This window comes from Apteryx mantelli, chromosome 3 (genome assembly GCF_036417845.1).
Source record: "Apteryx mantelli isolate bAptMan1 chromosome 3, bAptMan1.hap1, whole genome shotgun sequence".
Taxonomy (NCBI): domain Eukaryota; kingdom Metazoa; phylum Chordata; class Aves; order Apterygiformes; family Apterygidae; genus Apteryx; species Apteryx mantelli.
In genome coordinates, this window is record NC_089980.1 from 113,442,404 (window position 1) to 113,461,129 (window position 18,726).

General features: G+C 36.7%; 1 protein-coding gene across 6 annotated transcripts in view; it reads right to left on the minus strand.

Moving 5' to 3' along the window:
- The window catches only part of MCPH1 (microcephalin 1), a 135,849-nt gene extending 119,599 nt beyond the window's left edge, over window positions 1–16,250 (minus strand). For 3 of the 6 annotated variants that reach the window (XM_067294215.1, XM_067294209.1, XM_067294213.1), the window contains exons 1-8: window positions 16,164–16,250; window positions 13,841–13,932; window positions 11,361–11,479; window positions 7,169–7,250; window positions 6,374–6,494; window positions 5,957–6,097; window positions 3,840–3,932; window positions 571–1,587 (exon numbers count right to left, since the gene is read on the minus strand). In XM_067294215.1, coding sequence (XP_067150316.1) covers window positions 571–1,587; window positions 3,840–3,932; window positions 5,957–6,097; window positions 6,374–6,494; window positions 7,169–7,250; window positions 11,361–11,479; window positions 13,841–13,932; window positions 16,164–16,182 — 1,684 coding nt within the window. In that variant the 5' untranslated portion in view covers window positions 16,183–16,250. The remainder of the gene's footprint in view (window positions 1–570; window positions 1,588–3,839; window positions 3,933–5,956; window positions 6,098–6,373; window positions 6,495–7,168; window positions 7,251–11,360; window positions 11,480–13,840; window positions 13,933–16,163) is intronic. The other 3 variants (XM_067294210.1, XM_067294211.1, XM_067294212.1) reach the window with 3 other exon arrangements.
- Window positions 16,251–18,726: the final 2,476 nt, after the last annotated feature.

Sequence of the window (18,726 nt, forward strand, 5' to 3'; positions counted from 1 at the left end):
CTCTCTAATTTCTAACTCAGTCTTCATTATAACACAAGTTAGAAATTGCTAACTTCAAAATTAGGTTTTCCTAGAGTTTTTAAGCCTTTAACTGCAAATAATTTGAAGTAGCCATTTTAATTTGTGAAATAAAAATAATCTAAGCAAGGGACCCTATGATTAAAAATTACTTATAACCAATTTACAAGAGTACCATAGCATTTAAAACAGGAGGACTGTGGTTTTTAAGAATACTCTAGAAGAATAGCAGTTTACAGAATCCCAGGTATTAGGGGAAAAAGAAGGCTCATATACTTTTGTTGCATTTTGTGAGCACAGTTCCCTTATTTCTCGGTGCCTTCTTTATATTTGTAATGTATGGGAAAATAAATAGGTGTTCTTTTGGCTCCCATGCACTCACTTATTTCATTCAGAAAAAAAGTCACCACTGCAGCATTTTCTTCTTTTGATGTAATTCTGAAATACATTTTCCCTTGGAAATGAAAATTTATTTTGCAATTTAGTTGCACAAATATTTCTAATGAAGCATGATAATATCTTTTCACTTTCCAGTGCTATGCAGCAACTTACCAGTAGTGCGAGTACAGTAATTCATATTGGTTCTGTAGGATTTGTCGTGAGCATGTCTAGTCACGATGTCAGAATCTAGAGCTTCTGTATTCTCAGCGTTTTCACCATCTGACATACAATTTAATAGTATGCTTTCCGAAGGTTCAGTTGGTTTGAAGTTGTTCTCTAACGAAACATCATTTGCTGGAATAGATTTTTCCCTACTTCTCTCAGAAGTAGCATGAGGCTTATTGAAACTCTCATCAAGTGACTCTATTTTTCTAAAAAAGTCATTGCGACAAACTTCAGGAGGATTCTGTGATTTCTTTGGTACCCATATCTGTACTTCATTTGCATTCAAATTAGATGATGAAAAGTAATCTTCATAAGACACCTCCTCAGTGCACAAAGGCTTGTTATATGTAGTAACTGCTTGCAGGAACTCTTTTTTAGACCCTGACGCATCCAGTTCTGAGGTAGCTGGTTTCAAACTAGATCGTACTTTTGGTTTCTTCTTCCTTTCGTCTTCAAGCATACAATCACTTATATCAACAGGAAAACTTCTACCAAATGAACATGTATTTAAGTCTTCACTGCTCACTGGTGAATTAGAGTGACTGCCAATCAGAGGAGGAGTAGTATTTAACTGGACTATTTTTTCAGAAGGAGTAACATGACCCAACCCCTTGATTTGGGGAAGTGAACTTTTGTTTGTGACTGAAGGAGTTATGGTATTTTCACCAATCCGATTTTTGTTTGGAAACTTTTTAAAATCTTTCTTTTCTGAAGACAGTTTACCATCCAACGTGTGTTGCAAAATCTGTTTTTTACCTAAGCATCTCCTGCTAGATCGCTTTGGGGTTAAACTCTTCTGGTCATAGCTACATGATGGAGAATTCAGTGACGCACTCATGGAAATACGTACATCACTCTGAGTATCACAGATGTGTTCAGCTACCTCTGTTTTCCGCCTTTTGAATTTATCAGTTCCCCAAAGATCATCAAAACTTGAGTTTAAGCAGTCTTCCATCTGTTTTTCTGCAAAATACGAAGAGCAACAATATAAACATTTAACACAGCAGAAACAGTTCAAAATTTCTTAGTAAAACAAATATGAAGTTATTGAAAGAAGTAAACAAGTATTTAGCCATATATGTCTGAATTGTGGCTAAGTTAGTAACAACAATTAAACAGAAAATGGATTAGAAACAAAGCAAGTTCTATGTTGGCAAGGAGTGAGAATAGCACTAGCTAGCATATCTTCTTATGTGGTAATAAGTATCCCCAAATTCTGCTCTGCTTCTTTAAAACAAAGCAGTAGAAGAACTCTCATTCTTAACTATGTGGAGAAAATAGCACACAAAGCACATTTACATTGATAAAGCTAGCTATAATAATACTGGAAATTAAATAAGCATTTTTGCTACCACAGCATTACCACCACCACCTTGTATTCTCCCTAGAGTTAAGATGAAGTTAAATACAATGTGGTATTACTGTACCACATACATCAAAATAGTATATTAAAAACAACTAGAATATGGAAAAATGTATTGTTTCTTATAGCTATTTTCATGAAGCAACTTTGCAATGAAATGGGGGTAACATAGGATCTATTCACAACTCTTTGCAAAAATTTCCTCTGGAACAGGCTAGAACCTTTAATTATTTAGAATATGCATTTAAAAATCTAGCTCTCCTGTACTCTAAGGTCCTGCACTCTAATATTTATTGCAACAAATATTTATATTAATATGCACTGTTGGGTGCAAAGCTTCAGCTCCTTACTCCTTCTGTAATTGCTCCTGTAGGTTTTAGAGGAAGTCTTGATGTTAATTGCTTACTAAACATAAATACTTTTAAACATACAGTGTAGCCTAGCTAAATTCAGAATAATGAAAGACATGGAGAGGTTTCACATGACATGATCAGACACCCAAAATGACAACTGAAAACATCTTAATTGATGTCCTCTAATTAAACTGGATTCTTCAAATCTTTTAATCTTTATTAACTAATATACTCTCCTATGTCTCATAAGTGCAAACAAAAGGGTCACCATCATAACACCTCAGAAATAGAAGCTATGCTGGATCTCTTAAAGGGATGTGCAGGTCTTTTCTTGATGTAAGATTACATTGTGCAGTCAAAATGCTGGGGAACAAACTCAAGATGAAGCTCTCAAATAATAATGTCCAACCTTCTCAGCACATGATTTATTCACCAAGATAAAGAGTTTGTTGGCATAGCTGTGCTACTTTCAGAATTGAACTATTACTTCTCCACAACACTGCATTAAGAAATAACAACCAGTCTCAACGACGGCTACAGAACCCTGCTTTGTATAATTTTTGCCCCTATTCTCATTTAGGGCACAGTGGCAGAATTTCTGTATGTCGTCAATAAAATACAACATTTGAAAAAAGTTTAAGCTGTAGCTTACTCTCATGGTAGAACAGAAAACTAGTCAGGCCACCCAAGGGCCCCTCATAATTAATTCTAAAAGCTGCAGTCAATCATTAGCATCCGACTGCTGTTCATGTCTCATGTCGGTCACATGAGCAAAGAGATCTGAAGTATGCAACAGCAAAAATAAAATGAATAAAGATGCACGCTGATGTAGATCAACCACCTTCAGAGTAACCATCCCCCTTAGGTCCTACTACTATGCCAAAACACATGAACAAATGCCTAGCTTCCTGAGCATCAGAGTAAGAACCTTGATAACATGAACTATTTAATTCATCTGCAACCATAAAAAAATTCAAAAGCTGATTTATTTTTATTCTCGTCATTTGCACTTTTGTCTTCACTCCCTGAATATTTTAGCTGGATAGCACATTTGCTTTTCTTCTAAATTCAGATTTTTACATTGTCTTCATCATTAAAATGTTTCATATCTGCATTAACATGTGTTGAACAGTTGTCTTCAATTCTCTTTTTTGCTTCCTAAATCACACTGTTAAACATACACATTGTGTTTTATACAAGATCACTGCAAGAACAGAAAAACTGATAGAACGCTAGGATAACAAGCTAATGGGGAATTGGATGAGAAAAGAAGGGAAGATGACACAATCAATCCAGCAGTAAGGCAGGGAATTTATCCTAAGTGATTTTTCATGCTCCATTTTCCCTGAATTCTTAGTTCTACATACTTTATCAGTTAAGAAACCTAAAATAATTCAACTTTAAATATAAACAATACAGCAAACACAAAGTTCCTATTTCAGTACACAATTATATCACTGCACATTCTAAAGTAAATATACAGAAGTTGTGTTAATTACCTGGCAACACATCTGCTGAATCAGTTAAAATGCAGGTTGACAGGTGGCAGTCTTTTGGTGAATTACATGGAGGTATCTGAGATATCTGTGAAGCTAGAAATTGATTAATAATAGATCAGTTAGCCCTATCTGCAAACAAACAGATTTTCATAGCATCTAATCATATTTCAAACAGCTCAATGATAAGAGGTAAGTGATTGCTTTGATGACTAACTATAAACATACAAATACTTATCAGACTGCTTAGGCAGTATTTAAAATTAATATCACCAATAAAAAAGCCATTAGATAGTCTAAAATTTTTATCTGATTTCTAGAAAACTCAGCACCATTTTTTTCTGAAACCAAAATACAATTGATGAAATATAAGGACATTTCTAAGCCATCTGAGGGTTTTTTTTTTTTTTTTTTTACTAAATAAACTCAAATTCTGCAATTAGCAGTAATGCCTTGATATAGGAGAAATGCTTTTCAAAGATTTTGAAGGTATTACCTTAACACTTCAAAACAAAACATAAAATACAAGCCATGCTAAAATAAATTAAGTTTAATTTCTCATCCATATGCCACTAGTTCTTCACATTCTTTCCATAAGAATTTTTGAAGTGATAAACCTCAAAGTGTATCTGGTATAGACTTTTTGAAGCTTCAAATATTACTATAAAATATGATGTACATTTAAATACTTATTTTTTTAAATACTAAACAACAAAATTTAGACCTCATTCATACTTTTACTGAAAGGTAACACAAATGCTAACACAGAATAAATATCTGTCCAAATGAGTTGAAAGCAGAAATCTAGATATAATTCACTAGGATCTGTATTTTGAAGTCATCTAGATTTGCTCAACTGAGTTTATTTTTAAATCCCATTCTTCAGTACCTAGACATATGGCTCATCAGTTTTGGACTCCTTTTTAAACTGTTGGCCTGGGAGTATGGAAGCACTCTTAACTTTAAGTACTGAAAAATCTGATTATTTGTTGAAGTGAATACTGCTTCAGCAACAAAGCAAAACTTAGAAACATGTAATTTTAAATCTCAGTGCTTTTAATAGTTTATACCTGATCAATTAAATATTTAAGCCTTCCCATTAGTTCAAGGGGACACTGCACATCATATTGAAGTACTTTAAAGAATCAGGGTCTTAAGTCCTAAACTTTGTAATTTTAATTTTGCAAAGTCACTGTAGACAAAAAATCAAAATCTTTGTCAATTAAAGTGTTAATATTAAAACTTAACAGGAAATAAGATTAAGGATCTTGCTGTACAGTTGTAACAATTCACAAGTTTAGAAAGTCCAATTTATACATTAGTACTCTTGAACAGTCCTATGACTGTTCAAGAATTCCTTTTTGCAAAAAAGGTGTTCCATAATTTCTCCTACCATTTCAATAGAAGGAAATTAAGAGTTAAAACATTCACATCTACTGGAAAGGAGAATGTGCAGCCAAACTGATAAGGTGGTCAGGGGCACGGAATACACAGAAGGGCTCAGCTTCGAAAGCTCACTGATGCTCAGCTCAGTTCAAATACAAATGATACTCAGCTTTTGGGTCCAGTCATCATACATAAGAGGCACTGAAGTCAAATCATAACAAAGCAGCTGTAAAATATATAATTCTTCAAATGGGCAGAAACATAGTTCTAACACTGAACTGCAGGAGGAAACAAGTACTACCTATTCTGTGCATATCATTTAGACCAGCAGCACAGTCAAAATAACAACTGCCTACCTTAGCGCTAGCTAGGTCAAAGATTCAAAGCTCCAACTGGCAAGCCTTCGTTTTAGTGAGTTATGGGCACTACTGGACTAATGCCTTTAGAAATGCTTATCCATGTAATGACAAACCCTAACTGACTTTGATGGTACCAGCTCAAGATCACATCCTTCTAAGGTAGTTAGGATAGCAAGTCATGTCTAGTTTAAGTATGTATGCCTTTGTAATTAAATATTTTCATTTCAAGTCAAGGTAAGCAAAGGTTTCAAGATAAGTAATGTATGGAAAAAAAAAAGCCTAAAGGATGGAGCAAGACAAAAGTGCCAAAATTCAGCAATAAAGATGGTAAGCCATTTGCACCTGTTTATGAATAAATAAAATTTAACTTCTTACCAGTAAGAGACAGATTTTCCCTCTTTTCCTTCATCTCCTTTATTCTTCTTTCCATTGCACTACATTGATCTTTTATCTTATTAACAGGGCTATATACAAGCGAACCATCATCTTCAAATAACAAAACTGGTATATCAGTTTCTACACAAAGAAAATGCATTTGTACATTAATCTGAAGCTGCTATAGCATGTATATATTAACTTTTTCAAAAGTCTTTTCTGAAAAATCAAACTTAGGTTCTACATACTAACATCACTAGATGTGCCTTGATAACACCACAAACCTGCAAACAACTCTATAAGAAGTAATTAAACTTTTTTACAGTGAGATGCATAAAAGCCATATGGAAATCTACTCTAAATGCTCTAAAGAAATAATTTCAAGATATTTGAATCTCACTCTAAAGTAGTTCTTACCAGCATTACCTGCCATTTTTTGTATAGCTAATTCTTTAGCCATCTGGTCCAGTCTTCTCTGCAGCTTTCTATCATTTTCTGGAGTTTTTTCAACAAAGTCTTTTGGCTGCATACATTTGTGCTACAAGACATATAAAACTATTAAGTATATACTATAAGACTTCCAGAAGTACTTATGCACCTATCTCTTTATCACAGTATTATCAGTTTATTGTTCTACACTATTTATAATTATCTCCTTGAGAGTCACAGATAACTGCAGAAGTTAACGTTTTCCAAAATGAATTTTAATACAAAATAAGTAGAAAAGGCCCTGAGAGCACTTAGGTTAGATTTCAGAAATATCTAGACTATGCCACCAGTCTAACTTTTTTTTGCTTGCAACAAAGCTAAAGCTTTAAAAAGATTTTTTTTCTTTTTGAATACCAGGATTTTAAGATTTCCTGCAAGTCAATGGAACACCACTCACACTGAAGTCATTCTGGCTTTTTTTTTAATGGCCAATTGTCATTAAATTTTCATTTAAACCTTTATTTCCATATCTCTATTCACGAATAGAAAATCTCCACTTTTATTACCCTTTTGTCAGATAAGATGTCAAATCATCACAGCTATAAGCTATATTTAAAAACCTGCTCAAATGGATAGATACAATTTACAGTATGTTTGGAAACAAAACAATTCAAATGCCTGAGGTCAGGAAGTCAAGCTCAAAATTTAAAGTCCACTTAAACTGGGCCTATTATTATTATTTTTTTTAAATTACATACTCACTTTTTTAAATTACATACTCACTTTTTTAATCAAGGGTAATCCTTCATTAGCATATACTGCAGGAAATAAAGATTCATCAACACGTACTCCAGTTTCTCGACATCTGTATAATAAATTAGAACAATCAATATCCTTTTTTAGGATGAGAACCTTTATTGCAAAAAACTTGTCCGAGGTCTACATGTGAAGCACCAACTGTTCCTAAGTTTGTCTTTAGCATTACTACTACAATGTTAAAAAAACATAACTATATCATACCTGCTTAATACAGGACATTGTACAAATTTATTTGTCCTAATGATGTCCTCTAAAACCGCTGCATCAGTGCTCTGGGTTATTCCCTGTGCATTCAAAATTCCCTTTATTCAGTTCTTCTGACCAGATTCACATGAACCTCAAACCTTGCCCTGAATTTTTTGGGTACTGTAGCGCTAGTCTGGCTAGAGAGATACTTAACCTTAACTTGCACACTTCGATGACAGTAATCTCCCAACTACAATCTACAGAATATCATGAAAATAGAAAGAAAAAGGAAATGCTTCTATTCACACAAGTGAAGAGGGAGGCCTCACCTGATCCTGGCTTTTACAATTTATCCATTATTACCAGTTCTCTGATTTCCAGCCTCCCCCCAGTCCAGGGGCAATCTATATTTATGCAGACTTATTTTTCAACCAAATTTATACCTTACTCCTAGATTTTCCTGTCTCTTTGTATTCACAGACTGACTTAAGAACACTGGAACAAATGTTATCTTGGGGTATGATACAATCAACCATAGTTGTGAACGCTGTGGATAATGTTGAAACAAGAATTTGGTTATTAATGCAGAACCCCTTACAAAAATTTTAAAAAATAAGTTTTTTGATCAAAATAGCCAAATATAATTTCATTCCTGAACAGTTTTTTCAGTAACAAAACCGATTATGAGAAAGAGTATGGAACCTTATGGACTACACTAGAATTTCTCCAGAAATCATATAAAACTGTGATTCTAGTGACACCTAGTGATCTAACTGCTTTAAAGTTCATATTTTTAGAACTACAATCTAATGTTCAGAGTTACTCAGTTTTGAGTAAAAAAAAAAGCCAAACAACTACATATAATTGTCAACTAACCAAGTTTAGAGTTCCCTGGAGCATCAAATAGAGATGCTATTCAACATCCTGGACTTCAGTGGCTATTATTAACCTCTAAATAATAATCATTACAGAGGTGCAGGCTACATTAAAGTTTAAATTAATACTCATAGAAGCTAAACAGAAGAAATTTATGTATTAAAGAACTTAGAAGAATTTTTTGCTTTGCAAACAAATCTGAGTGTAAATGATTTAGCACATCATACTTGTGACAGGAGCAAGTTACCTTATTAAGGAAACACAAGTAGAGTTTCCCAACTGTATATTTGACTTGTAAGCATTAAGTCCTCTCGGACTTAATTTGGACACAAAGATTTCAGCAATTCTATTTTATGTAGCAAATTCTATTTTATGTATTTTCTTTTAAATTGCTCATTGAAAAATTTTTTTAGTGCTTCAACTCAAATGTCTCATTGATTCAGAAAGTGTCACCCATTTTGAATTAAATTTGCAATTGATCTGAATGAATCTTACAGCAAGTCCATGATTCTTGTGCACTATTCTTAAAGACAGACATATCTACCATTCTTAGAAAAAAAATGAAAAAATCTGAAAGATGTTTTAATACATTAACTCTACTCTCTGCAGTTATGAGTCTTATTGGACTTTCAATTGTCATTTTTATAAGCTTTCAAAAAGTTTTCTTTCCTTCTCAATAAAATTACTTCTTGTTAAACTGTAGAACTGCATTCACTTTAGATGCAAATAAAGAGAGGCTTGCCCTACAAGGTAGAAGCTTCTAATACAAGTTTCAGGAACATCACCAGAGAGAGAGCACTCAAAATCTACTAAGCATCCAACAAGACATCATGCAATAAAGAATACTGCACAAAATTTTGCATTCTAATAGCTTGCACTGTTTTTTATGGACAAGAGTATTATAGTATTTCTCAAACCGTAGGGTATGTTCCTCTTAGAGGCACAAACAGTGCTCCGAGAAAAATAATACTAGTGTACACATAACAGTTTCAAAGTAGAGGACACATTAGCTGTTAAGTGGGAGAATATTTGGCACAAAGCAGAAATGTCAGGAGATGCTGGAGTAATTATTTATGACTTACTTCCTTACTTCCTTGTTTAGTGGTTTCAGAGATCAACCAAAGAGAAGAGTCCTATCAATTCTTCACAATATGAAGTTTTTAAAATAAGGACAAGAATATATCATCAGCAAATGTTTCCAACTCACTATTCATCCTCTCCATGTAATTTAATAATATGTTGGACCACACAAGTCTCAGCACATATCCCTGCAAGACTCCACTAATAAGCTTCCTCTGTTAGCAAAACCAATGATTTATTCCTGCATCTTAACTTTTTTAGAGTTACTTACCCATTCGTGGACATTCTTTCACCACATGGCTTATTAAAGAGTCCTTCAGAGGCATGCTGACTGCCTTTTATAGGTCCAAATAGATTATATCTTATTTTCTTTGTCCAGTTCCTTATGGATTCCTTCAAAGGTGTCTAGCATAGCCACAGGTCACAACTTCCCTAAACAGAAGCTGCACTGATTTTTCCTTCAATTGTATTATCTGTTCTTTTATTTTACTTAAACTATTCTACCATGCCAATTTCTTTCACATCTTTCTAAAATCTGTTTTGATAGAGCAATTGCATAGGACTTGAGCTTTAAATAGTCTCCATGATACCAGCAAGGATTTTATCCCCTTCACTGTCTTGGTTTCTTTTTAAACAAACTTTCTCAGTTTTATGTAGACTCCTTTTTAAAGTTGAGTATTGTAGAGAAATCGTATCCCCATTATGACAGTACATCTTGGAGGCTCCTTTGCAGTCGCTCTCATTCTTCAGTTGCAGATGCTACTCATCTGATTTTTTTTTTTTTTATTAAACTATAATATATCCAAGTCCTAGAATACAGTTCCTCTGACTAAGGTTCTAAATTCCACAATTAGCCATCTGAGAAGCATATTTAATTTTATAACCAAAGATTCACTGCTGCACTGACCCTTAATCTGACATGCACTCAGGTAGCCCCAGGTCACAGAAGGAAATATTCATATAAACAACATTTTATATCACTCACATTCAGTTTTGAGAACTTACAACACATTTTTTTCCTCAGTATTAAAGCCAGCTGGATTGTACAGCTTTAGCTACTACATCTGATACGCTAATAAAAAGTTTGTTTCTGCGGAACTGCCTGATTTTCTTTTGTGGCTTTAGATACTGGTGTTGTTTTTTTATTTTTCTTCTTCTTCTTCTTTCTATTTATGCAGCGGATGTTTCTTCACACATGTAGCACTTTACCAGTATAGGAGAGGGCCTTTTACTTAACCTATATTTTTCTTTCCATTATTACAGCAATTCATCCGTTGGAGTGTTTGAGTAGAACACACGCACATTTTTAAAGATTTTAAGTGTTGTTACAGCTTATCTGAAATCCAAGCTCAGCCTCACAACCACTTAGTAAACTCAGAGGAAAAAACATGGACTACAAGCAAATTTTCTCACAGGCTTGCAGCAAGGCTTAAATTTGATATATTTTTTTTTAGTTTAACTTTTCCCATATGGTAGTTGAGAATTTTCAAGCAGTGCCATTCTGACCCTGTCACATTTAAGAGCCATACTACATATGGACCTTTTCCTTACTTGCTAGGAGATACTCTGTCTATGGGAATTAAGTTCAATTACCTCCTTCATTTTTGTCCCTGATGGAATCTGGGGAGGTGCTATGCATAGATGATGAAATTGCCTTTTCATATGGAAATGGAGGAATTCTATCCAACATAAATATCTGGTCTTCACTGCCTTGCCTATGAATGCCATCTGAGAGCAAAGGAGTGGAACGCTCAGTGGTTAACAACTATGCAACTACTTTAATAACACATTTATTTTTCAAGAGAGAACATTCTACCTTTTTGGCAGAAGTAATATGCTTTACAATAGGAATAATGTCATCATAGCAAAGGGATCATTTACCCATAGATTTATCACTATTTCAAGTGTATAAAAAAACCCAAACAGGTACTGTATTTTAAGTTCTTAAATAAAACAGTACTAGAACACATTCTGTCTGCAACAAGTCACATTCATTATATTCAATACTACTCACTTCTCCACCCAGAGTACAGAAACTATTTTTACGCCAGTCTTCTGTGCTTTTCTCCATGTAGCCAAACGTCCTTCTTTGAAGACTACATGGGTCACGTGCTTGTTGAAGGTTTTTGAAACCTGCAGAAGTACACAGAGAGCTCATCTTTCAGTCTGCTAATTAGAAAATGCTAATGAAACTAGATAGAGTAGTCCACTTTTTCTGCACAAAACATTAACATAAAACCTTTCTCTAAACATGTCAAGGACTGTTTTGATCTTTCCCATCTCAGCAACAAAACCTGAAGCAACCAAAACCAAGTCTCATTAGTCAAGCCAATGCACTGCCTTTTTTTTTTTGGAAGCAAGTACTCCTGATACAAGGCAGACTAGAATAGCCTTTTGATTTCAAGCTTCTTTTCTCTAGGTTACCTTTTTCATCTCCCTACTGTAGCTATATCACTACTTTTTCAACATTTTTAAGTAGCCCAACATGATTTTATGCAACAGCCAGCACAGAAATCAGTTGTCATTATCCAAAGAAATCACCATTACATCTCTTCTATTTAGCAAAGCTATCACGGGTCCAAAGAGAAAAGTTAACCTCATCTCATCATTAAAGATCACTTCTAGTTTTGAGGGAGTCATCATGGAAGGGTGGAACCATCATGAACTATAAATGAACTATAAACCTTTTCGCTTAACAAGTGAGATACTAAAACCAAGTCAGAACAGCTTGTGTCATACCTCACAGATTTTCATTACATTGTACAACTGTTCAAAAGTCTTTAGATATCAGTCTCTATTGACAACCAAATGAAAGCCTTTCTAGTTCTAGCTACTCCATTCTTCACAACCAAAGTTTCATTTTGTGGGGACTAAACATCTACGTATAGGACAGTTTGATCAGTTGTTGTGATCCCACTTATGACAATATTTTACAGCAGCATCTTCTCAGCACAACCGAAGAGCAGTAGCTGTGTAGCTTTCTGTTGTGACTCTCAATTGCACCACTATATTTGGCTCCCAATATACTGGATCTGTGTTTGGCTTTGAGAAAAAGCTATTTGACTTTTCCAAAGATTTTTCTAGTTGTAAGCTGATTTACCTCTTCACAGAAGACACAAACCATGAGATTTTAAATATCTGGTTATACAGGACCAATGATCCTCTTTTGGAGTAAGTTATGACTCCAGATATAAGTTCTTAGTCACTTCGGCTAGCATCAGGCTCACAGCCTATGTCTTAAGGAGGCCACATCCTTAGATGTGGCTTTGCCTCCAAATTATGGAGAAGCACCACTTTAAGCTCTCCTCTCATAACAAAACCAACAGTAAGGGTACAGCTGCATGCAGCAGTCTCCCTCTCCTGCCTCCTCCCTTAACCCCAAAGGTTCTCTGACACTTAACTGACCTTACCTTGAGATGACTCAACCACTCAACCAACAATCTAGTGGGAAATTTTCTCTCCTGCTAAAGTGAGCCAATTCAGTTTAATATTATGTATTATGTAATAATATCAGCCCAATAAAAGCAAAGGGAGCACCTGGCCAGGAATCAAGTGATGAAGGAGGAGGACCACCCCTTTTCAGTCATAGCCATCTGCTAAATAAGCTCATTGTATCATCTGCTTGTACCTTTTAACGCATTCAGCTACTTTCTGATCAACACAAAATAGGGAAAGGATTTTGAAATCTTTTGTTTAGTCATTATTTTCTGTGAGAGAAACCAGAAATCATCAGAACAGAATTCTACACGTCTGATAGAACAATTTAAAAGAACATAACAAGAAATATTTCTTACTCAAAAGATATATATTGTGAGTTGCATTTGCTTTTATAATAAAACCAGTTCTTCTATTCTGTCATGGCATCTCAGCTAAAATCATACAGAAAGAGGGGCTTCAGGGACAGAAGCAAAATTTAATAAATTACAATGAGATACACCTAACACGCCCATTTAAAAAGCACTGGGAGTTCACACAAACGTTAAGAGCATAATGTGGGCTGTAAAAATCTCCATTAACCAGTGATAATGTGCAAGAAGGGGAGATGCTAGTCTGACTTTAATCTCAGGTTGAAGTTTTACAGCTGGCAGTTAAACATCTTTTGCAGTTACAAATCAAGCATGTTTGATATGGCAAGAAATCACTCAAACATACACAAAGACTCTTAGATGAGTTTTTACTGGTACTTTCTGTAACTGAACCACATTTGCAGGAGAGGGAGAATAAAATGTCATGGTACGTAGCATACTAATATACGAGGAGTATGTGTACACACACATACGTACACAAATACACATATGCTTTAAATGCATTTCCCATCCTGACACTAGTAAGAATTCTATAGCACCTTCATCTGTTCTCAGGTCTGCGATTATCTTCCTTCCTGCACTTCATAACTCACACCACAAATAAATATACATGACAAGTAGAATAAGTAAACTACAGTTTGTAATTAAGAGCCTTCCTATTCCATTTGTTTCAAAATAGTTTCCTTACTTTTGCTCCCATATCAAGAAGTTGCTGTTCAAAGGTTTTTGAGTAGTTTTCTGTTCTGTTAGATGACCAAACATCTACAAACGCTGAAATACCTGGATCAGAGAAAAGTTACAAACAGCCATGTAAGTATACTGAGATACAACTGGTTCAACTGTCTTCCCAACAAAATTCTGCTTTTATACATGTTGCATTCCCCAGCAATTATAGCTTTTAATAAACTGAATATCATACCTTAGCAGCAGAAGGAAAATTCCTTTTAAGAGTATTTAAATTAGCTGTAATAGAACAAACTATTACATTTGATATTTGTTAAATAACTTAAAACACATTACCTGCTAATCAAGCAATACAGTATCTTTACATGTCTGCTTATCCTTACCATTATTTAAACACTGCTAACCTTTGAGTCAATCAAATTTTAACATAAGTTATTCCAGAACATAATGGGAAAAATGTAATGGAATTATTACTTAAGGACTCCCAACTGACTTAAAATTTCACTAGTTCCTTATTTATATTGAATAACACAACTAAGTACAGATCACAAGCCTAATATAACAATGTTTCAAGTCAGTTGTTTTACAGGACTTTTTTGTACATTTACACAGCTTCCTTTAACAACCAGATTCAGAATCTCTTCAAGGAATGAATCAGCTTGACTGAGGGTTTTTTTCCCCCTGCAAAAACAACAGAGATGTATTGACAGGGAGGGATGAGCAAATTAAACTCATAGCAATCCCTTCATTAGTTTTACCTAGGATGGGCATTAGACTAAAAGATTTATAGCTACCCTGGTCATACCAATTTCTTCTTTGAGTAGCGACTCATTAGGAAAATTCCAGAAAACTGGAAGGCTGTTAGTGCACCAAGAATAACTTTAAACAAACTGCAGGCCAGACAACTCTCAGAACTAATGAATAAAATTGAAAATGCCAGTGTAAGTGTTATCCTTGGCAAACACTGTTTATATATCTTAGTTAATAATGAATCGGAAGTGCGTATGTAGTATCGTCTGTCTTCTCTCAAAATACAAAACAGAATAATGCTGAAACAGTAAAAGTACTTTTATAAAGATTAACATGTTATTAATTAGCATGTTATAATTGCTAGACGTTTTTACCATATAAGAGAAACAAGAAACACAGAGCACTTCCTTATCTTAGCCCGATCAGAGGGGGAAAAAAAAACAACTGATTATCAACACTGTGACTTCAAATACACATGGGAACTTAGAACAAGTCTACTATCAATTCTCTTTTTAATTATGTCCATTTTACTACTGGACCAGGGCAGCTTTTTGTCAGAGTTGCTCTGTTTTCTTTGGCTGCTCTATTGTGAAAAATACTGCACTTGTTTTAGGAAAAAAAAAAAACACAGTAACTTCCTCTCATATCAAATATTTTTATAACCTTTTCCGTTATAGGTCTGCTAGAAAAATAGGTTGGAGAATATCAGTAAAGTTCTAACAAGGAACTTGGAGGAATGCATGTACCTACTATAAAAGGTAAAAAGGATTTAAAAAAAAAACCAAGGAGGATAAAAATCCCCAAAGGATAAAAGGTATATTTTGCATTCTAATTAGTCAATTTTAGCTAACTAAAAACACTGCTGCAAAGAGAGACAAAACACTTTGTAGTTTTTGTACAGTAGACAAAAACGAAGATGAGAAAGGGCTTGGAGTTTTTTGCTTTTTTTAAACTAGCTCTGGGAAGGGAAGAGCCAGGTTCTTGTAAAGGGGCTACTTATGCTAGAAGGCCTCGAAGAAGGCAATGATAGTGAGGAAAAGGGAAGCAGAGGGCAACCTAAGGAGGCCTAAAGGGGCTGTGGGGGGACCCGGGGCAGGGCGTGCCGAGGGCAGTCACGGCGCAGCACCGCCGCCCCGAGGGCGCCCGGGCCGGGCTGCGTGGCGGGGGATGGGGCAGGGCGCGCTCCCGCCGCCGCTTTCCGGCGGGCCTGCAGCGGACCGGAGGGGCAGCCCCGTTCCCAAACGCGCTCCGGGCCGCCCCCTGCTTGCGCCCGCAGAGCCATGAGGCGAAACGAGGCGGACGCGGCGCGGGCGAGGGCTAAACCCGCGCCAGAGGCCGGCGCTCCTCTCCGACCTGGCGCCGGGCGGCCCCGGGAGGGAGAGGCCGGGCGGGGAAGGAGGCGAGCCGCCACCCCGCAGCGGGCAAGCCCGGCCCGGCCCGGCCCGGCCGCTCTCCGCCGGGGAGCGCCGAGAAAACGGCTGGGGACGGGGCCGGGTCGCGCTGAGAAACGGGCCCGCTCCAGCCCCGGGGCTGCCTCGGGAGAAGGACGGCCCCCTCCTGTGCGGACGGGCCGGTACCTTTCAGGACGGACTCCATTCGCGGCGCGGCGCAGGACCAAAAAGTTCTGCTCTGCTCCGCTCCGCTGCCCGCACCCGCCACCGTTCAAACACGCCGCCGCCCGCGCCTGCGCACTGCGCCCGGCCCCTGCGCGCCGCCGCAGCGCGCCTGGCCCCGCCCGCCCGCGGCGGCGTGGCGGGAGGGCCGAGGGGCGGGGCCGGCCGTGCCGGGGACCGTTGAGCGGCCGTGGCGGGCGGGCGGGGAGGGAGAGGGTGTCCGGGTATCACTGCTGAACGGATACCGAAGTCAGTAACCATAATTAGCTCTCACTTCCTGACAAATTTTTTAGAAATGTGTTTGCTTTGTCCAGCTCCGGTGGGCGTTAGTTTGTGCATGTGGGAGGAGTCATAGGGCAGCTGAATGCTGCTGAAAATAGTGTTTTGAAAGGTAAACGATAAATTAATATTTTGTGATCGTGTTTACCGTGAAGAATCCTCTGGAGGCTTCGCCGAGAATTTTTTTATAGGAAGGTGCGTCAGAGAATCTAATCGCTGTTTTCTGAAGTCTGTTGCGGCTCAAACTGCAGTGTGGGGAGGGAAAAAAACTGAGCAAGCCAACAAGAGGAGGATTAGCAAATGGGCAAGACTAGATGGTGTTTACCCAAGAGTTCAAAATTACCTGAGGGCAACTGAACTCTTGACTATAGTAAGTCAACCCTTAGTAAAAGCACTTTAGGGGCTTTAGTGCTAGAAGGTTGGAGGGAACTAAAAGCTAGAAAACTTGATATCTACCCTAGGAAAATTGATAAAATTTATAAAAAATTTATAAAATTTATAATAAAATAATGAAATTAGCCAGCACAAATAGATTTACAATGAGAAAAAATCAGCATACCTTTTTAAAGGAAAGCCATGCTTTGTGACTCTATTACACAGCCTACACAACTCAGAAGCACAGGACAAAACCAAGAACATTGCTATACCATTGTATAAATCAGTTCTGAAATCTTCAATGTGCTGTTCTCATTTCTTCAACTGTAAAAGGACAAAGCAGAACTGGAAAGAAAATAGAGAAGCAAAATGAAGATATTACATGGTTTCCATGTGAGAAGTAACTGTTTACACAAGGACTTTTCAGCTTGGGAAAGAAATGGCAGAAGGAAGATGTCCTAGAGGTCTCTCCCAAATCACGAGCAGTATGGAGAAAGTGAACATGGAACGTTGTGTTCCATATGAGAAGTAGCAGGCGTCGAATGAAACAAGCAGATGGTGTCTCAAAAGAGATTTTTTTCACATTGTGCCTAACTGAACTGTGGAACAGTGTTCTGAATGATGACAAACTACATGGGTTCTAGAAACAAATTGAGCAAATTCATAAAATCCATCTTAGGACTATTAAAAATACACAAACCACCTCTACCTCAATAAGTCCCAGAACTGCACATTCTTTAGGCATCTGCTGTTGGAGAGAGAATGCTTATCTAAGTAGACTTTGATCTGGTCCATTAAGCCTTTCTCATTTTCATGGGCAGGCTCAAACCTTAAATCTTGTCCCCTAGGAGTCTACCTAGCAGATGGCTACACCAATACTAACAAAGATATCTAAATCTAAATATATAATATTTTAGCATTGGTAAAATCTGTTTGTTTCTAGGACATAAATATGACCCTAGCTCTGTGACATTTTTGGAGCAAATCTCTTAGTAGCTCCATCTTCTGAATCTGTGTCAGACTTCCTTTCACGTGTATTCACTATGTGAACAAAATGACCAATGAATATACGTGTGTGTGTGTGTGTATGTATACATATGTGTATTTACTTATACTTTATATTTCTGTCAGTAAGTTACATAGATATATGCCAGGCAGTAATGAAATATTATTTCCAAGGTTCTCAACCTTGGCTCAAGGAAAGGGGAATCTAGTCTTAATGCAGTGGCTATAAACACCATTGGTCTGAAGCCAACTCTGGAAGAGGAGGCGATGGAGATTTAAATGTACCATGTCAGAGAGATTCTGTTCTCAATACCATCAGAGATAAGCTTGTGCTTGATCAGAGTTCTGAAGTGCAGAGAGATAAGAAGATGAAGCAATTGAAGAGGTAGCATTTAATCTCTCAAAGTGAAACTTTGGTCCCACTGAAATTAGTAAGAGTCTTGTCATTGAATTAGTGTTTCCTTAGATTCAGGACCATTCCTATGTAAGATTATCTTTATGGATAGAATAAGTAAATAGCTGTGAGCCTTTCAATTGAGTTTGAAAATGCATGTAATGAAACTGGGATGGTCAGAAAATTAGCAAGCAGATCAAATTCTGCTGTGCATGTGCAAATAACATTAGTTCATAAATTGGCCACATCTCTGCGGATTTGCATGGGGACAGGAAACTGCAAAACTTCTGATGATTTGTAATTGCCTTAAGCTGATATATGAAAAGGGTGATCCTATCTTCACTATTCCTTGCAAAAATTATATGTTTTTGTGAATAGTTTCCAGATGAGTCAGCAGGTTTTGTAGTTGTTCAGATTAGACTTTAAAGGGAAATATGCTGAAATGTACCATCAAAGCTGTATGCTTTGATTCTC